General features: G+C 34.7%; 2 protein-coding genes across 3 annotated transcripts in view; both read right to left on the bottom strand.

Annotated features, from left to right (window-relative positions):
* The window catches only part of VWC2L (von Willebrand factor C domain containing 2 like), a 156,135-nt gene extending 154,807 nt beyond the window's left edge, over nt 1-1,328 (bottom strand). Inside the window, exon 1 of the mRNA XM_042954174.1 lies at nt 939-1,328. Coding sequence (XP_042810108.1) covers nt 939-1,328 — 390 coding nt within the window. The remainder of the gene's footprint in view (nt 1-938) is intronic.
* A 3,652-nt stretch (nt 1,329-4,980) lies between these two features.
* Nucleotides 4,981-20,591, bottom strand: part of SPAG16 (sperm associated antigen 16) — a 1,016,770-nt gene continuing 1,001,159 nt past the window's right edge. For both annotated transcript variants that reach the window (XM_042950045.1, XM_042950046.1), the window contains one exon: nt 4,981-5,342. In XM_042950045.1, the coding sequence (XP_042805979.1) occupies nt 5,167-5,342 (176 nt within the window). In that variant the 3' untranslated portion in view covers nt 4,981-5,166. The remainder of the gene's footprint in view (nt 5,343-20,591) is intronic.

The raw sequence follows: 20,591 nt of genomic DNA, 5'->3' as shown, positions 1-20,591 counted from the left end.
TTTTGCTTATAAGGTTCTGAGCACCTTTCACAGAACTTGGTTAGATGAAATGAAAGTCTTTCATATCAAGCCATCAGAATGACAGACACTCCAAGGCACAAACTGCCATTACATTTAAGGAGAACATTTTGATATATTAATTTATACCTTCAGGGTTCGGATCTGGCTTATAGGACATCCTAATTAAAACTAGCCATTTGAGAAAAGAGACTCAAAGTGAGATAAAAATGAATTCCAAATTACTTAAAAATATGACACAAGCATAAAATAAAGACTGTGAAATACTATGGAGGCTTGAAAAATGGTCTTTTTTTTACTACCTTTGACAGGGACTAAAATTCAGTTCTCTTTGGGGTCCTGCAAGCAAAAACTCTAATGAGCAGAGAACACAATGCGGATGGTACTCTACAACAAGTAGTCCTAATGCATATTCGTAATATAAAGACCATAGCTCAGAAGTGCATCTCACTTGCACTTGCATTTCCACACACTAAATATAATTCTAGACTATAGTTAAATGGCTCCAAACACAGGCAAATAGACCACACGCATGTGCGCAAGCAACACATGCGCGCACACACACACACACACACACACAACTTTACAAAATTTAAACATTAAACACATAGTATACAAACAAAATGATTTCCCTCAGAAAACATACTTTGTAATAATAGAGAAGAAGTGATTAAGGGCAAAAAATGCTATTAAGCATACTCCATACTTCTGTAGGAAGAGGTTATTATTGTGAAAACTTATAGATATTGATCAACAAACCACTTGGTTATTTGCTGACCACAGTGGTACTTAGCTAACTGGAATCATATTGTAAATTAAAGGGAGATTTAAAAATAATTTCTTCCAACTTTAATGTAGTAATCTACTATGTATGTGGTATGAAAAGTTAGTACTCAATAAATATGGAGGGTAACTCATACCTTAAATTCCTCCAAGATTTTGTAATTTTTCCCATGATATTCACAAAAGTTTTTCACTTCTTTGCACTCAGGACAGCATCCATTGTGTTCCACTTTAGTACACTTTGGGTGAATTTTAGGGCATTCTGGCTGATCACAAACAGGTCCATCCAGAGCACAGACACATGGACAGTTGGAATGCCCTGGGAAAAATCGTTCTCCCAACTTGTATACAAAGCCGCTGTCATCCACACACCCTTTCCCTCGATAGTCATCAAAGATCAGATTGTCATTACTGGAGGTCTGGTCACCTTCATCAGCAGGATAGTCTTCATGACTGATGGCAGCAGAAGTGACTAATCCAAGGATGACCAACAGAAGTATGCAAGCTTCATGAATATGAAGAGCCATCCCCCTCCTCAAAGGCTTCTGGATGTGCTCCTAATATTAAATATACTCAGCTCCTTCCATGGGAATACAAGAGGGGTAGGCTGAAAATAAATATTTGAAAAGAATAATTTGACAAATATAGAGAGAATATGGATTTATGTAAGTCCATGTTCTTAACCTTTTTATTTGGAATCTATCTGAAAGATACTAAGACCTCAAATAGACTGAGTTCATGCAACTATCTACACTTTATTATAAAGTTTGGAGAGTTTATTCTTGGCATATAAGCATTAAAATTTGTCCATCATTTCACATAGGAACCTTAGGCTTGAATTTGCCTTCTGAATTTCAAAGATCTGGCTATGTTTAAATTGTAAGAAGTGGTTTACTGAGCCTCAAAAGGTGATTACGAGTAGTTAAAAATGGCTCAAGAATGTCTTAATTCACATTCTCTATTATTCTTTGAAATGGATTAGTCAGTGATAGAATATATGCTACAATTATCTGTATAAAAACTAAGAGATTAGTGAGAAAACTTCTACTTCTAAAAGAAAGGGAAGAGACCAATAGGTGAATACAAATTACAATTGAGATGAGCTAGTATAAAGGCCTTCCTACTTGACACCCATAATTGGAGAACAACAATGATCTCAAATGGGATATTCATTTCAGAGATCATAAATCTGGATTTTAAAACATAGCTTAGACGGAAAAATAGTGCAACTATTCCATAGTGAATAAGGGAAAGAAAAATGTAAATAGTAAATAGTACACTACAACTCCATGTATTCAAAAGGATTTGCTAAAAATAAATGTATTTGTATTGTCCACAACTTTATTTTACTCAGGAAGTAAGCTCCTAGTGGGCAGGAATGATGTACTTGTGATTTTTTTTTAACAGGAATTTGAGTCTATTATTCATGGAATACTACTTGAATTAATTACTTCAATATAGTCTTGAAAATATACCCCTCTTTTGATATCTCAAACATATTTGATTTAGGCAATTTGCACAAAAATGCCAATATAAAACTGTTTATTGAAATTCCTTAAAATAATAATGAGTTGTTGCCATTCACAGAAAGTATAACTAATTAATTTGGTGACATTGACTCATGTAAACTTCACTTAGTGCTTGGTGTGCAGTGTTGGTAATGGGCTCCTATTTAAATGTTTAGAGTGACTAACTCATACAAAGGCTCTGGGGAAACTGTGACTTTAAAGAGTAATAAATAAAAAAAAAAAGTGTTGTTAGATAGTTCACTTGTCTATTTAAATTCTATTGGCTTTATGCCAATATTGCTAATATTGTATATAGGACATTTTCAGATCATTTATAAATGTTGTATGTTCGTATACTTTCAGATTGTAAGGAGTAATGATCAATCATCTCTTTTCAGTATGACCTATACAGATGATAATTTAAAAACAACAAAAAGATAGCATTGGGACACTTCATCAACTATTATATTTGCATTTTAAGTAATATATGCAAATTATAGAAATAGTAAAATGGAAGGTAGTATATTTATGCCCTCCTTTAAGAGAAAGCTGCTTTCTGATATTAGAATTCCTTTTGGGTAGGTAATGATAAAGGAGATAGATTTATTTTAAAATATGTCAAAAATAATGAGTCATGACAGAACAAAAAAAGATGCAAACCTATAATTCTACTTGAGAAGCTGGAAGCTCCCTTTGACAAAGCATTTTTTTCCTTTAAATTACTACAGAGACCACAAACATAACAGAAGCTTCTGAAAAAAGCATAAATATATTTTACTGATTAAGGCATGCATTTATACATCTCTCACATATTTATAAAGTTTATCTTGGAAGAAAAGGAAGCTATTGTGCTTCCTTGTAGTATTCCAGTAGTGTCTGTCAATACATGCAAGATAAGCCATATAAAATACACATATCATTCTGCTTCAAAAGGACATAGAAAGAAATTGATCTCTTTGCAAGCTACAGGTAGGCATTAATGTATTGTGTTATGGTAAATGTAAACTTAAAGGTAAAAATAGGGGTATAATGGCTACTTTATATAAACCTTAAACGTGCTTTTATTATATGAAATACATTTTTAAATCTGCATGTAGAAAACAAGGTTTTCTTTTTAATATAACAAAGTTCCTAGGGTATTAAAAATTCCCTTTTCATAATAGAGCTGCTTTAGTGCAGTTAAAAACACTATTTAAGGGAAGAAATATTAGAGAAATCAAATAAAATGTTTATCTGAAGATTTTTAATAAGTAAGCAAACACTGCTAAACTGAGGATCACTTTCCAGCTAAACTTTCCCCCCTCCCCATATTGCTACATATGATTTTAAATGACTGCATCTATTTCTTTGAGAAAACAAACATAACTCATGTCATAAGATACACTTACCTAATCACTCTGGAGGTTAATGGTGGTGGTGGGAGTCATTGACCAACATGAACTAAAAGATCAGGTATGTTTTAGGAAAGTAGTTCCTCTTTAGTTATCCAAAGAATACATTTTCAGGCATGAATTAAAGGTAATCCATTCTCTCTACCTCCCATTTCAAAACACAGTCAAGAAGCAGTCTCCCGCCCTTCCAGAGAGAAACACAGCAGACACACATAAGAAAGATGCTTTGGACCTGTCTTCAGAATTCAAAGCAAGAAGCAATGCTGGTCCTGTAGAAATCCAGACCCCAGTAGCAGAATCATGTTGAACTTATATTTAGCATTTTCTCAGATCCTTCTATGAAATTTACCGGCTGATTACACCTCCTCCACACATGAGTTCACTTACACAGTGTTTGGTACGGCAGTAGAGGTGATTTGGCTAGGCTCTGAGGATCACAAACAGCAATAGCATGCTGTAGCTTAAAGCCCACTCCGCTGGCAGTACCATCAGCATCATCCACAATATGTTTCTTGAATCCCCTCTTACACACCAGAAAATACTAACTGTGGACGTGAAAGAAAGGAGCAACTTTAGCTGGGTTTCTGCATCACTGAGAGCAGTTTGCAGACTGCTGATTTGGAGCTCATTCGCCGGCAGCCGGGAATTCCTCAGCACCACGGACAGCGCCAACAACTGGCTTCAGAGCCCAGCACGGTCGAAATCCGGAGCTGCTGCTTTAGACCAGGCTAGAGTGTTCTCTAAAGCAGTCCCACTTTGTACAGCTGATGCATGCATTAGGAGAGGGAAAGCCCTTTTACATACGAGATACTTATTGGTATTGAAATTACAATAAAAACACAAAACATTGTAATTATACCTAATGCATTCTTAGATGGGCTGCAGAGATGAAAGTTCCGGAAAAGCGTTGAATTTAAATTTAAGCCATCTGCAGTCTTGATTATTATTAATAGATAAGGCATAATCATTGTCAAAGAATCTGTGAAAACATATGCTCCCCGATTCTATTTGACCCTTTGGTTGCAGAAGGACTTTGCGCATGCTACATGATTAAACTTCAGGTCTTCCTGCAGCTTGGATTTGATTTAAAAAAAAAAAAAAAAAAAAGTAGCCCTGTTCTGCAGTTTGTTCTCTAACATTCAAAATCAATCTCCTGTAATTCATCTAGTCTGTCATTAGGCGTCATTGTAAAGCTGTTTCTTTCAAACCCCTAGCAAAGATGCTCTCTCTCTAAATTCTTATCAAAATGGGAAAGAAAAAGAGACCCAGACACAAATAAATGAGCAAAAGTTATTTTTTTATTGGTAACAGTACGAGCAATAAAATACATGTCCAAAGCATGTTTGCAGGCAAATTGTAAATGTTACCTGCTTGCAATATTTAACCAGATATTTCCTGATTTGGTACTATGCAAGGTATTTTCAAGCCTTAAAGGGAATGCCCTCTGTAGTGGGATATGCTGACCGTCAAGACCACGTTCGAACGGTGCCGTCAGAACCTCCGGAAAACAAATACTCTCCGTCATGAGAAAACACGACTGTGTGAGCCTCACTCTCGTGGCCCATCAATTTGTGAATCTGCCCTGATTTAAGATCCAGCAAATGGATAACCCCATTGCCACTCGCCTGAGCTAAAACTCGACCTGAGAGAGAAAGAGAGAATATCAAAGTTTAATTTCAAGCAGTCATAGTTTATAAGCAATGGAAACAGTTTCAGTTGTAATTCAACACTCATGTTAGATGTCAGTCATTAGATATGAGCTCTCATCTGTGCAGGAAATAATTCCAGTCAAAATGAAGACATGCCAATGGTTAGATTATAAAAAGTTTAAAATAAGGAAGTAAAACATAATGCTCTACCTCCGTTATATGCAGAGGTCATCAAATGCCCTGCTACTCTCTTTATATTGGGAATTAGTAAAGAATTTTGAGAAGTTGAGGATGAAATCAACTGAGCAATGCAGGTTCATTTTTCAAGTCAATTATTTGTGAAAAAATGTCCAAAAGCATAGGTTCAAAATCTATGTCCCTATATAATGGATAATTTACATTTTCAACTTTGCATTATACTTTAACTTGTTATAATTATGCTAAATCTTTACTTAATTATAATATACATTTATGCTTTAAAAATTATGACACTTATGAACTTTCTTTTGGAGTTGGAATGAAAATAGATACTCTCATTTAAAGGATGACTTAGGTTTTTTTACTCTAATTTAACATTCAAAATTATGTTAAACTAAATTTATATTGCATAAGAGCTAAATATAGCACAGAGTATTCTCATAATTTTTATACTGTATAATTTTTAGTGAATAATTTCCTTCAAGTGAAAAACATATCAGCAATCCAATGCTAATACTTTTATTAAAGTAGTAGCAAACTATCAGGAAGTTTAGAGGTAAGTAAAAATAATAGAATAAGTTTATATAAAGTCAGTATGTGGGGTAGATAAGTATAATATTAGTACTATCTGTGGGATTATCTAATCATACTTAGAAGGCATATTATTATTCCAGTAATAACATTTAAAATTAATTAAACTCTCAACATGTTAGATACTAGATTTAGTACCTAGTATATGAATAACTTCATATAATCCTTACAAGAATCTAATGATGAAGAAAATATTAACTTCATTATGTGATGAACAAAGAGAGGTTTGGAAAGGCAAAGTGTCTTGCTCAAGAGAACACGGAACGTATGGAGAGAGCTATCATTTAATCACTTTGAATCCATAGCCTGGGATTTTAGTCATTGTGTTTTCCACATCCAGCATAGTATTATTATCAATGATGCCTTCTTGACAGATTGTAAGTAGGTGATACATTGTGAAAATAAAATTTTTGTTTCACAGTAAAAATTTTTTAATGATATTGTTGTAAAAGTCACAGTAAAATATTTAATCACAAATTATATTACAAATTGTCATGATTATTTCAAAAACAGAGAAAAGTTATAAAAGTAAAGCTAACCATGATAAATATGGCCTATTTGCAAACCTTTATAACTACTGGGCTACTTCATCTAGAACAAAGCCTGACACAGCAAAGATCCTTAGGATGGATTAGAGTGTCCAAAGAAGCAGATGCGAATATTTATTATAAACCCTCTTCTACAAGTCTTTGCTGACAGAGGCATTACATATGGATTCCACTTCTAGCCTCATTCTATAGACAATTGCTATTTGTGACTTTACTATTTTTCTTGTAGTCTTCATATAACAGCTGGGAAGAGGACAAATATTATTTTCTGTTTTTGAAACCAAACAGAATCAAAGTCCATAAAGAGAAAGGAAAAGATTTAGCTTTAAACAATTATCTTTTGTTGAAGTCAAATCTTTAACAATCATAATTAGGAACAGTTATTAATGTTCTTGGTAACTTCTGAAAGTTCAATAGAACAGAGAAAATAATACAAGAACCTAATGATAGGGTTATATAATTCAGCAGCACCATGCCTCAGGTTTTTCAAAATTTCATCTCTGATAGAACAGATTTTAGTCAGCAAGTTAATGGTGAGATTTTCAGGTTTACTTGAACTCATTTTCAGACGATTGCAAGATTGTGATTATATATATAAAATAACTCATTCCTAAAATGTGTGTAAATTTATAATCATGTTCAACTTCAAAGTATATACATTAGGGTCACCTGGTTGGCTCAGTCAGTCAAGCATCAGACTCAATTTCCACTTAGGTCATGATCTCACAGTTTGTGAGTTCAAGCCCCACATGGGACCCTGGGCTGGCTGTGTGGAGCCTGCTTGGGGTTCTCTCTCTTTCTCCCTCTCTCTCTTCCCCTCTCCCACTCACGCTGTCTCTGTCTCTCTGAAAATAAATAAACTTAAAAAATTAAAAAAAAAAGTATATGAGTTATTACATGGCATACAATGTCTGACCTAAAATTAGCTTTACTGGGAATTGAAATGCTGAACTTTTTCTAGGCTAGAAGATTTTCCAAATTACTTATCAGAATGTGTCAGTTACTACACTAGTATCTAGTTGGTGTGAGAGAGAGATGGCACTCTCAAAAACAAAACAAAACAAAAAACAAAATCACAGTATGATTATTGATAGCATCTCTAGAAAATGGAGTATTTACAGACATGTGCATAAGTATCTTTCTAAATATCTTGGTGATTGGCAATGAAAAATAAATCATGATATAAATCATTTGTCTTTTTTTTTTTCAATGTCACAGTCTTAATGACAAATTTAGGAAGATTTATCCACAGCAAAACTTAATCAATGGAATAAAAATATGGTAGAAATAAAATTTTTAGCAGTATGATGACAATTTATGAAAATTTGTACTAATGCTTATATTAAAGTTAATATGCTTCCTTAAAAATGTGAAATAACAAAAAATGATAAATTATATATTTATACTTTAAATATTTGATTAAAATGTTATAACAAAATTTAACCAAAACAATTGTCATGCAACTTGTAATTCCTGAATAGATTATTTTAAGTGTCATTTAGCATAGTATTTTAATAAGAATAATTATACCAAGTTGTGAATGCACATATCCCATAAACATCACATAGATTTAAAGTATCTAATTTAAAAACATAGAGTAGTTAACCAACACTGATTTAAAAATAGAAATAGCCAAGTTGATTCATAAATGTATTCTAAAATAAAATATAAAGATTTGAACATCTATTATATAAAAAATGACTTGCTTTGTTTCTTTTGTTAACATTTAAGTTTTTAGGATGACCAAACTTTTCACAGAATAGAAACAAAATAAGCAGGTGGAGAAGATTGACATAATTTTGTAACTGCTATTCTTTAATATAAATAACTTAGTATATATCAACAGTGAGTGCTTATTACTATCTCTTCATTCACACATCTCTGAAAAACTTAATCTGTATTTTTATTTACCAAGACTTCAGAATACTTTTTTATTGATTAAATCAGCATCTTCTTTGATGACCGATGAGGTTTGAATGAGGATTACGTGTGTGGGTATCCATTTTACTCTATCGGATGAATTTTCTAATTTCTTTTGGCTTAGAAGATAAGCAGTAAATTTTACCTACCCAAACTATTGCTCTGCTATTAAATGAGACAGCCAACCTTTGAAAATTAGTAGGTCTCTGAAATTTTAGTTCTAAAATTTTTTAAGCTTTATTTTTGAAAGAGAGAGAGAGAGAGAGAGAGAGAGCGAGCATGAGTGGGGGAGGAGCAGAGAGAGGGAGACACAGAATCCAAAGCAGGCTCCAGGCTCTGAGCTGTCAGCAGAGCCCGACGTGGGGTTCCAACTCACGAACCATGAGATCATGACCTGAGCTAAAGTAGGATGCTTAACCGACTGAGCCACCCAGTCGGGTGGTAAATATTTATATTTATTAATAAATATTATATTTATATTTATATAAATATATAAATTTGCTGATGGTATGGCTTCTTTATGCTTTGTTTAAAAGGTAAATTTTTGAAAAATATGTCTAATAGTGTCTTACACAAAGCCATCTCAATTGGATTTGGTATAAAAACTTGAATATTTGAATGCACCTACTTATTTAAGCTACATTAGCAATAGAATCTCTTGAAGAAGTTTATAGAATGAATTAGCTCATGAAAATCCAGTGGTAAAATTTTTTCTGGGTATATGCAATAACTTTGGATAAACCAACAAATTGGAAAGTCTTAATCCCATGCTAATAGAATGTGCAAATGAAATATTGGCACTTTTTCAAAGTGAAAAGTTTTTAATTCATTTTAGATACATATATGTGTGAAAACTCAATTTGATTTTAAGAATCTACACCTAGAAGAGCCAAGAGTTATTTTAAACTATTTAACACTTGCCTGCTAACCAAGGCAAATTCTTAAGATTACAATATATTTTTTAATATATATATTTTTAATTTTGTAAATGTTTATTTATTTTTGAAAGAGAGAGAGAGACAGAGTATGAGCAAGGGAGGGGCAGACAGAAAGGGAGACACAGAATCTGAAGCAGGCTCCAGGCTGCAAGTTGTCAGCACAGAGCCTGACGTGGGATTTGAACCCTGGGAGATCATGACCTGAGCCAAAGTTGGACACCCAACTGACTGAGCCACCCAGGCACCCCAAAAGATTTTATTTTTAAGTAATCTCTACATCCAACGTGGAGATCAAATTCACAACCCAAAGATCAAGCCAGGCGTCTGAAGGTTATATTTTGACACCAATCGTGAAACTTGACACATTGAGTACTTAATCCCTGCTTGTTGCATAGGAGTTAAGATGTGATAAGACCCTTATGACATTTTTTTAAGTAGAAAGGATAGGAGTACGTTTCTTTGTCTTTCGGGTTTATCAGAATGACATGAAACAATAGCTATCATTTATTGGGTATCTAGAGCACCACATGTTACCTCACATGTTCTGCATTTAACCCTGAGAGGTAGAGATAGATTCTCCCTTTTTAGCTAATGGAGAAGGGGACTCAGAAAAGGTAAATCTGGAACTTTAGTCAAAATCTTTATTATTCAAAAAGTCTTGCTTCATTTCTTGCCTTAGTGTTTCTTCTATAAATTAAGATTCAGGTGAGTATGACACTTTGGGGCTTTTCTATGAATGCCACTGAATTTCATAGGTAAATAGGCTCTTAAGTTTAATGCTCGTGTTAATCTCATAAGTCTTTTATTCAGTGTTGATTTTACTACTTTATGGGACTCTAAAACTAAAACATCCATATTCTTGAGGGAGATATATGTATCTCCATTAATTCTTAAATATATAAGCTTATAATGCATATATCATACATATTAAAAATCATACCCAACTGATAAAGATATTCATGTTAAATCCCTTCTCATATTTCTGTCAAAATTATCTTTTTAGTTCTTCCATTTCTGTTTTGTTACTATATTCTGTTTTCCAGACATCAAACTACAGTGACATTCATTTCTCAACTTTCTCCCTCTCCAACCTCAGCCCAAGTTCTATCCATTCATTTTTACTAACTTTCTACAGTTTGCTAATTTTCAGCTGTTACGTTCACAGAATGACAAGTCCTTGTTTTTATTTGTCACCGCCATTGAAATGGTACACCAAATGATCATTTTTATTACCATTTCTTTACTTTAAAATCTACATATATTAACTCCTAAGGTGTTTCTTCAGTAATGTCCCTCCTATTTTAAAATACCATAAATTTTAATAGAACAACACCAAAAGCAGCAGCAGCAACAAAGAGACTCCTTACAACTCTGACATGCTCAGGTTTTGTTTTATTTATTTATTTAAATTTTTTAAAAAATATTTATTTTGTTTTTGAGAGAGAATGCACAGAAGTGAGAGAGGAAGGGAAAGAGAGAGAGACAGAGTTTCCCAAGTGGGCTCCACACTGACAGCAGTGAGCCGGATGTGAGGCTCAAACTCACAAATTGCAAGATCATGACATGAGCTGACACCACCCAGGTGCCCCTTTCAGGCTTTTACATTCAAACATCTCTTTTTGCAAATGAACAGCTGAGATGAATGACTTCCCCAAGGCAAGAAAAAGTATTTATGGCAGTTGAAGAACCTGGTTGAAATCAGATCTTTGACTCCCAAATCTGTGCTCTTTTTACTATTGCCTTCTGACACTGAATAATGTTCTAGTAGCTTAGCATGACTTTTAAGACCTCTATACTCCAAATTGGCATTTATTTAATCAAATACACTTTTACATGAACCCTATATTCTCCATCAAATGATTTGCCACTATTTCTTGCATTTATTTTTCACCTCCCCATCTTTGGATTATTGCTTCTGTTATTCCCTCTGGTGAAATATTTTTCTTAGCTATTTCCGTGGTCCCCAACCATATCTTCATAATAAAAGTGAACCCATTTGTTAAGTCCCAGTTCAAAATGACTTTCTTCTTGTTGATATAAGACATCTCTAGTGGAGATCTTCCTTTTCTGAACATTCATTTCATTTTATTCATGCCATTCATATGTAATAAGATGCCACAATAAATATATGTTAGCTGTGTATTTGTCTTACCTTCTTAACTTTGTAATTACTTGGGAACAGGGACATGCCATATTTTTGCATTCCCCTCCCAGCTGAGGGGAATGAGTACAACATAGGCTGTTGTACTCAATCCTCAGTATTAGTAGTAACATTTTTCACAATTAAATATTTTAGTCTTTGTTATCTGCCAAGCACTGTTCTAAGTCCTTTATACATGTTATCTCATTTTATCCTTACAACCCTATGGGGTAGATATATACCAGCACATTCCACTATAGCATATGTGACTCACATGCAGCTATTGAGCACTTGAAATACTTAAGCACTTGCAGCATACTGAAATATGCAGTAATTGTAAAATGTTCAGCAGATTTCGGACTTGAGGAACAAAAATGCAAAATATTTTATTAATTTTGTTTTGATTACATGTGATGAAATGTATTATAAAATTAATTTCACCTATTTTTTAAAAGCATGGCTACTAAAAATTTTTAATTATGTATGTGGTTCATATTATATTTCTATTGGACAGTGCCAGCACATATCCTACTTCATACAAGAAGAAAATGAGGCTCAGAGAGATGAAAGTGACTTCTCCAAGGCCACACAGCTTATAAGTAGTGGAGTCTGGACTTGAGGGCTATATGACTCCAAAGCTCATGCTGTCATCATTTACATCATACGCTAATACCTCGGATGAATTTTTACTGATTGGCTCAATATTGTCCCTCCTACTGTGATTAAGCTTCCTTTACTAAAATGCAATATGAGTCAGAGTAAACATCTCTTGGGTGTGTCGCTCCAGTTTCCAGCTAAATATGTGCTTGCTCCTAGGAATACTTTAAAGTTAATTTCTATTTAAGTAAAAGAAATATTTCAAAATTTCATTTCTGTGGTTACCCTAATGGCACTTATTGACTCCAAGAATCTTACTGTACAATTAGCTTCCTGGGAATAAGGGTGGGGGTGCTTAGAAAAGCAGCTTTTATTCTTGTAGCACTCAGAGTCCATCCATGTACCCGACATTCAACAGTGCCTTAGTGAGCAAATATCAAAACAAATCAAACACAAAAAAATACCTCCACAACTTCAGATAAGTGTTTTATATGTGTTTTGTATTTTATATGTTATAAAAATTTATCATGTCATTTTTGCTCTAGAGGAAACAAAAACAAGAATATAGCTTCCTTCTGATGCTTATTTGACTAACCTTTTCTCAGACTCTCCTAAACAGTATTTTTGAATATAGTTAATATATTTTTCCCAATTCCTTACACAGGTTATTCATGGAATGAGAAATTTCTTGTTTTGTTGAAAGATGTCAACTTAATTTCTTTTACCTGAAGGATATCTTCAGAATTACAGACAAAGTTAAGTTGTTAGATTGATAAAATTATCTAAGGGAGAGTTATTGGGAACTCAGTTGTCAATATGACAATTCATATTCCCTGAAATTGCAAATAAAAATTGAGATGCATAAAACATTTTTTAAGAATTCTCATAAATATACAGCATTATATTAGTTTCAGGTATACAATACAGTGATTCAACAATTCTATACATTACTCAGTGCTCATCATGAGAGCACTCTTAATCCCCCCTTCACTGATTTCACCCATCCTCCCACCCACCTCCCCTCTGATAACCATCAGAATGTTCTCTACACCATTGTTATCTATGATTAAAAGTCTGTTTTTTGCTTTGTTTCCCTTTTTCTTTGTTCATTTGTTTTTTCTTAAATTCCACATATGGATGAAATCATATGGTGTTTGTCTTTCTCTAATTGACTTATTCTGCTTAGCGTTTTACCTTCTAGATCCATTCATGTTGTTGCAAATAGCAAGATTTCATTCTTTTTAATGGCTAAATAATAATCCATCCTGTGCATGCATGTGTGTGTGTGTGTGTGCTTTATCCATTCATCTATTTTTATACATTCATCTATTTTTTTTTTCTTTATGCATTTATCTATTGATGGACACTTGGGCTGCTTCCATAATTTGGCTGTTGTAAATAATGCTGTAATAGTGTAAAGAACATAGGGGCACATGTATCTTTTCAAATTAGTATATCTGTATTATTTGAGTAATACCCAGTAGTGGAATTACAAGATCATATTCTGGTTCTATTTTTAATTTTTTGAGGAAACTCCACACTGTTTCCCACAGTGGCTGCACTAGTTTATACTCCCACCAACAGTGCATAAGGATTCCTTTTTCTCCACACCTTTGTGAATACTTGTTGTTTCTTGTGTTTTTGATTTGAGCCATTCTGGCAGGTGTGAATTGATATCGCATTCTGTTTTTGATTTGCATTTCTCTGATGATTAGTAACGTTGAATGGTGTTTCATGTGTCTGTTGGCCATCTGTATCTTTGGAGAAATGTCTGTTAATGTCTCCTGTCCATTTTTAATTGGATTTTATTTTATTTTTTGGTGTTGTGTTATATAAGTAAGTTCTTTATATATTTTGGCTACTAACCCTTTATCAGATAAGTCATTTGTAACTATCTTCTCCCATTCAGCATGCTGCTTTTTAGTTTTGTTGATTATTTCCTTTTCTGTGCAGAAACTTTTTATGTAGTCCCAATAATTTATTTTTGCTTTTGTTTCCCTTACCTCAGGAGACATATTTAGAAGGATGTTGCTATGACCAACATCAGAGAACTTACTGCCTGTGCTCTCTTTTAGAATTTTCATGGTTTTGGGTCTCACATTTAGGTCTTTAATCCATTTTGACTTCATTTTTGTGTATGGTGTTAAGAAAGTGGTCCAGTTTTATTCTTTTGTATGTAGCTGTCTAGTTTTTCCAACACCATTTGTTGAAGAGACTGTCTTTTTTCCACTCCATATTCTTGCCTCTTTTGTTGAAGATTAATTGACCATATATTCACGAGTTTATTTCTGGACTCTCTATTCTGTCCCATTGATCTATGTGTCTGTTTTTGTGCCAGTACTATACTGTTCTGGTTACTACAGCTTTGTATACCATAAAATATATTGAAATCTAGGATTGTGAAACTTCCATCTTCATTATTATTTTTAATATTTTAATTTTTAAATGTTTATTATTCAGGGGGGGAAGGGAGAGAGAGAGAGACTGAGTATGAGCAGGGAGGGGCAAAGAGAAAGGGAGACACAGAATCAGAATCCAAAGCAGGCTCCAGACTCCAAGCTGTTAATACAGAACCTGATGTGGGACTCGAACTCATGGACCGCGAGATCATGACCTGAGCTGAAGTCAGATGCTGAGCCAACTGAGCCACCCAGGAGCTCCTGTTCTTCCTTTCAAGATTGCTTTGGCAATCTTTGGAGTCTTTTGTGGTTCCATGCAAATTTTAAGATTGTTCCAGTTCTGTCAAAAATGCTATTGGTATTTTGATAGGGATTGGATTAAATCTGTAGATTGCTTTGGGTAATATGAGCATTTTAACAATATTTGTTCTTCCAACCCAGGAGCATGGAATATCTTTCCATTTCTTTTTGTCATCTTCAATTTCTTTCATCAGCATTTCATAGTTTTCAGAGTACAGATCTTTTACCTCTTGGTTAAGTTTATTCCTAGGTGTTTTTTTTTTTTTTTAATTTTTATTTTTGGTGCAATTGTAAATGGGATTCTTAATTTCTCTTTTTGTTGCTTCATTATTAGTGTATAGAAATGCAAGAAATTTCTGTATATTGATTTTATATTCTGCCACCTTACTGAATTCATTTATCAGTTCTAAGTAGTTTTTTGGTGGAGGCTTTAGGGTTTTCTCTATATAGTATCATGTCATCTGCAAAGAGTGAAAGTTTCATTTCTTCCCCACCAATTTACATGCGTTTTCTTTCTTCCTTCCTTCCTTTTTCTTCCTTCCTTCCTTCCTTCCTCCCTCCCTCCCTCCCTCCTTCCTTCCTTCCTTCCTTCCTTCCTTCCTTCCTTCCTTCCTTCCAAGTGCTCTGGCTAGGACTTCTAGTACTGTGTTGAAGAAAAGTGTTGAGTGTGGACATTCTTAACTTGTTCTTTATCTTAGCAGAAAATGTCTCCATTTTTCACCATTAAGTATGATGTTAATTGTGAATTTTTTATATGGCCTTTATCATGTTTAGGTATGTTCCCTCTAAATCTACTTTGTTGAGGGTTTTTATCATAAATGGATATTGTAAATGTCAAATTCTTTTTCTGCATCTGTTGACATCATATGATTTTTATTCTTTCTCTTGTTGATGTGATGTATCATGTCGTTTGCTTTGAGATTATTGAACCACTCTTTCACCTTGAGAATAAATCCCAGTTGATCATGTTGAGAGATTTTCTTAAAATGTATTGTTGGATTCAGTTTGCTAATATGTTGTTGAGGATTTTAGCATCTATGTTTATCAGAGATAACTTCCCTGTAGTTCTCTTTTGTTGTTGTTGTTGTGGGTTTTTTTTCTGGTTTTACTATCTGGTTCTTTATCTGGTTTTACTATCAGGTTAATGCTAGCCTCAGAATGAATTTAAAAGCTTTCCTTCTCTTCTATATTTGGAACAGTTTAAGAAGAACAGGTATTGAATCTTCATTAAATGGTTGCTAGAATTCACCTGTGAAGCCATCTGGTCACAGATTTGTTTGTTGGGAGTTTTTATTTATTTATTATTATTAATGATTAAATTTCAGTGCTGGTAATCTATCTGTTCAAATTTCTATTTTTTCCTGATTGAGTTTTGGGAGGTTCTGTTTCTATGACTATATCCTAGGTTGTCCAATTTGTTGGCATATACTTTTCCATAATATTTTCTTACAATCCTTTGTATTTATGTGATCTTCATTGTTATTTCTCCTCTTTCATTTCTAATTTTGTTTATTTGAATCATCTCTCTCTTTTTTTAATGTATCTGGCTAAAGGTATCAATTTTGTTTATCCTTTCAAAAAACAGGTCCTGGTTTCATTGATGTATTCTATCATTTTTTTAATTTCTATTTCATTTACTTCTGCTCTAATCTTCTATATTTTCTTTCTTCTACTGGTTTTGGGTTTTGTTTTTTCTTCTTCTATCTCCTTTAGGTGTAAGTTTCAGTTGTTTATTTGAGATTTTTCATGCTTCTTAAGGTAGGCATATATTGATATAAACTTCCCTCTTAGGACAGCTTTTGCTGTATCCCAAAGATTTTGGACTGTTGTGTTTTCATTGTCATTTGACTCCATGTATTTTAAAAAAATTTCCTCTTTGATTTCTTAGTTGAACTATTCATTGTTTAGTAGCATGTTATTTAACCTCCATGTATTTGTGTTCTTTCCAGATTTTTTTCTTGTGGTTGATTTCTAGTTTCATAGTGTTGTGGTTGGAAAAGATGCATAGTATGATTGATCTTTTTTAATTTGTTGAGACTTGATTTGTGGACTAATTTGTGATCTATTCTGCATAATGTTCTATGAACACTTGAAAAGCATGTGTATTCTGCTGTTTTAGGATGGAATATTCTGAATATAACTGTTAGATCCATCTGGCCCAAAGTATCATTCAAAGCCACTGTTTTCTTGTTGGTTTTCTGCTTGGATATAAGTAGAGTGTTAAAATCCTCTACTATTACTATATTATAATCAGTACTTATTTTATGTTTGTTATTAACTGCTTTAGGTATTTGGGTGCTGCCCATGTTGGATGCGTAAATATTTACATTGTTATATCTTATTGGATTGTTCCCTTTAGGATTATATAGTGTCCTTCTTTTTCTTTTGTTGCAGCCTTTTTTTTACAGTCTATTTTATCTGATACAAGTTTTGCTACCCTGGCTTTCTTTTCACTTCCATTTGCATAGTAAATGCTTTTCCATCCCTTTACTTTCAATCTGAGTGTGACTTTAATTCTGAAATAAGTCTCTTTTTTCATTAAATTTTTTTAATGTTTATTTTTGAGAGAGAGAGAGAGTAGGGGAGGAACAGAGAGCGAGATAGAGAGAGGGAGATACAGAATCTGAAGCAGGCTCCATGCTCTGAGCTGTCAGCACAGAATCTGACACTGGGCTCAAACCCACAAACTACGAGATCATGACCTGAGCTGAAATCAGCCACCTAACCAACTGAGCCACCCAGGAGCCCCTGAAATAAGTCTCTTGTAGGCAGCATTTAGATGACTCTTGCTTTTTTATCCATTTTGTCACCTTATAACTTTTGATTAGAGCACTTAGTCCATTTAAGTTTGTTTATTTATTTTGAGAGAGTGTGGGAGGGGCAAAGCGAGAGGTAGAGAATCCCAAACAGGCTCTGCACCCTCAGTGCAGAGCCCAGTGTGGGGCTTGAACTCACAAACCATGAGATTATAACCTGAGCTGAAACCAAGAGTTGAACACTTAACCGAGTGAGCCATTCAGACACCCGACATTTAGTCCATTTAAATTCAAAGTAATTATTGATAAGTGTGTATAGACTGCCATTTTGTTACTTATGACTGTTTTTTAGTTCTATTTCTTCTCTTGCTCTTTTCTCTCACAGTTTTCTGGCTTTCTTTAGTGACATTGATTCTTTTCCATTTATTTTTTGCATATCTATTACTGTGTTTTGATTCATGGTTACCATTAGGTTTTTGATTTATGGTTACCATTAGGTTTGCATATGATATCTTGTGCATATAGCCGTCTAAATTAAGCTGATGGTTATTTAACTTTGAATCCATTCTTCTCTCCTCCCTACATTTTAGGTATATGGTGTCATACTTCACATCCTTTTATATTGTGAATTCCTTGGCTGATTTTTATAGCTATACCTAATTTTACTGCTTTTGTGCTTCCTATTTTTTTTACTATTACCTATGGTCTTTCCTTTCTGTTCAAAAAGTTCCCTTTAACGTTTCTTGTAGGGCTGGTTTAGTGGCCATGAATTTCTTTCTTCATCTCTGATTGGTCCTTTTTAATGTTTTTTCTTTGTTAAGGGTCTCACTGAGGGCCTCCACTCTTTTCTCCAGTCTATTGAGTATCTTTACAACCATTGCTTTAAATTTTCTATCAGGCATGCTACTTATCTCTGTTTTATTTAGTTCTCTTGCTGTGATTTTGTCCTGTTCTTTCATTTGGGACATATTCCTCTGTCTCCTCATTTTGTCTAACTCTGTGTCTGCTTTTATGTGTAAGAAAAGTCAGCTACATCTCTTGCTCTTGAAAATAGTGACCTTATAAAGAAGAGGTACTGTAGTGCCCTACAGTGGAGTTCCCCTGTTCACTAGAATCTGGTGCTTCAAGGGTGTCTCCTATGTGTGTTGCATTCACCATACTGTTGTGGCTTAGCTGCATTTGCCTTCAGTTTAGTCATCTGCAATGGCTTTCTTTGCCTGTTATATGCAGAGTTTTGTGCCTGTGTTATTTATGGGCCAGTCTAGGGCTACCTTGGGCTTGAGTTGAGTCAGAACAGGCATTTGCTAGAGATGCAATAGCACAGAACTGCAGGGTACTTTCCCTGAGTTGTCCCCTGAGAAGCTTTTGTTTGTGGAGAGGGCCTGCAGTCAGATGTTATCTGTTCCCAGTCCATATTTGGGGCTGCATTTGGACTGGTGTGTGTGGTTATCTTTTCCTATTCCAGGGGCAAGAGTCACATTGGAATGGTGCTGGTCCTTGTCAGGGCTGCTTGCATATTGCCAGCTTGTGGTGTCACTTTGGAAGGGCTCCTGCCAAGGAAATATTGGAAATGTGGGATGCACATTGCCAACAAGGTCTGCCCTGATCTGCTGCAGGAGGGGACTTGAAGTTGCCTGACGGAGGCAGGCAGGGTTGGAGGGGGAAAATCTGCAAAAGCGTACAGGGATGGGGCATACAGTGTTAGCAGTGTTTGCTGTGGGAGGAGACCTGGAGTTTTGTCCTGGCTAGAGGGGGTGTGTCTGTAGGAGAACACAGGGGTCAGAGCATGCTGATATAGCAAGTTAGTGAGTTAGGTGGAAAGTGTTGGTGCTATGTGAATTCCTGCAGGTGGCCTTGTATCTAGATTGAGGAGCAGGGAAGGGAAATTGCACTCACTAGCTCCCTTGTTCCTGGAGAAGTTTTCTAACAATTCCCATTCCTCCAGCACACACTCTGAGATGATTAAACAAATCTGCCTCCCATATACCCCAGGCATTTTTCAAACTGCTGCTTCCATACAGTATCTCTGTGGGGCTAGTATTTGTGCTGTCTTTTTAAGGGCAGAGATTCAGTTTCCTATTGTCTTCCAATATCAGAGCCAAGCCAGATTATTGTAAAGTTCCAGGGGGGTTAAGCCCCACTGATTGTAAGTACTTGTGAAATTACGTCCCTCTGGTTTTCCAAGCTAAATGTTATAGGGATTTATTTTCCTGTGTGGGTTCCTATTGCTTGGGGTGCCTGGTATGAGGGTCTGTTTCTCTCCCCTCTCTGCAACCACTGTGTTCCTCATGTGGACAGTCCCACAGGTACTTTTATCTCCTGACCACATCTCTGCCCTTCCTACACTATTCAATGTGGCCTCTTCTCTATATTTAGTTATGGAATCTGCCCTGCCAATCTTCAGGTCATTTTCTGGGTTATTTACATTGATGTAACCAGTTGTATTTGTGGGATGAGGGGGCTTAGAATCCTCCTACTCCACCATCTTCTCTCTCTCCCTCACGTAGAACAGATGAATAAAATAAATTTGTAGTTAAGTCTTGCAAAGATAGTGGTTCAGTAACACTTTCCAAGGTGGTATATTTACTAGCAAAAATGATGCCATTTGTAATGGAACATTTAAATAAGGAAAACAGGTAGTGTAGGTTTTAAAATTTACTAAATAATATTGATAGGAATCTTTGATTTTTCTTTTTTTAATCTTTATTTATTTTAGAGACAAAGACAGAGAGACAGAGACAGAGAACAAGCAAGGGAGGGGCAGGGAGAGAGGGAGATGCAGAATCTAAAGCAGGTCCAACCTCTGAGCTGTCAGTCCAGAGCCCGATGTTGGGCTCCAACCAATGAACCTTGAG

The sequence above is a fragment of the Panthera leo genome, chromosome C1, assembly GCF_018350215.1.
Source record: "Panthera leo isolate Ple1 chromosome C1, P.leo_Ple1_pat1.1, whole genome shotgun sequence".
NCBI classification, from domain to species: domain Eukaryota; kingdom Metazoa; phylum Chordata; class Mammalia; order Carnivora; family Felidae; genus Panthera; species Panthera leo.
The sequence above is the reverse complement of the archived record's forward strand: the minus strand, read 5'-3'. Positions and strand labels throughout refer to the sequence as shown.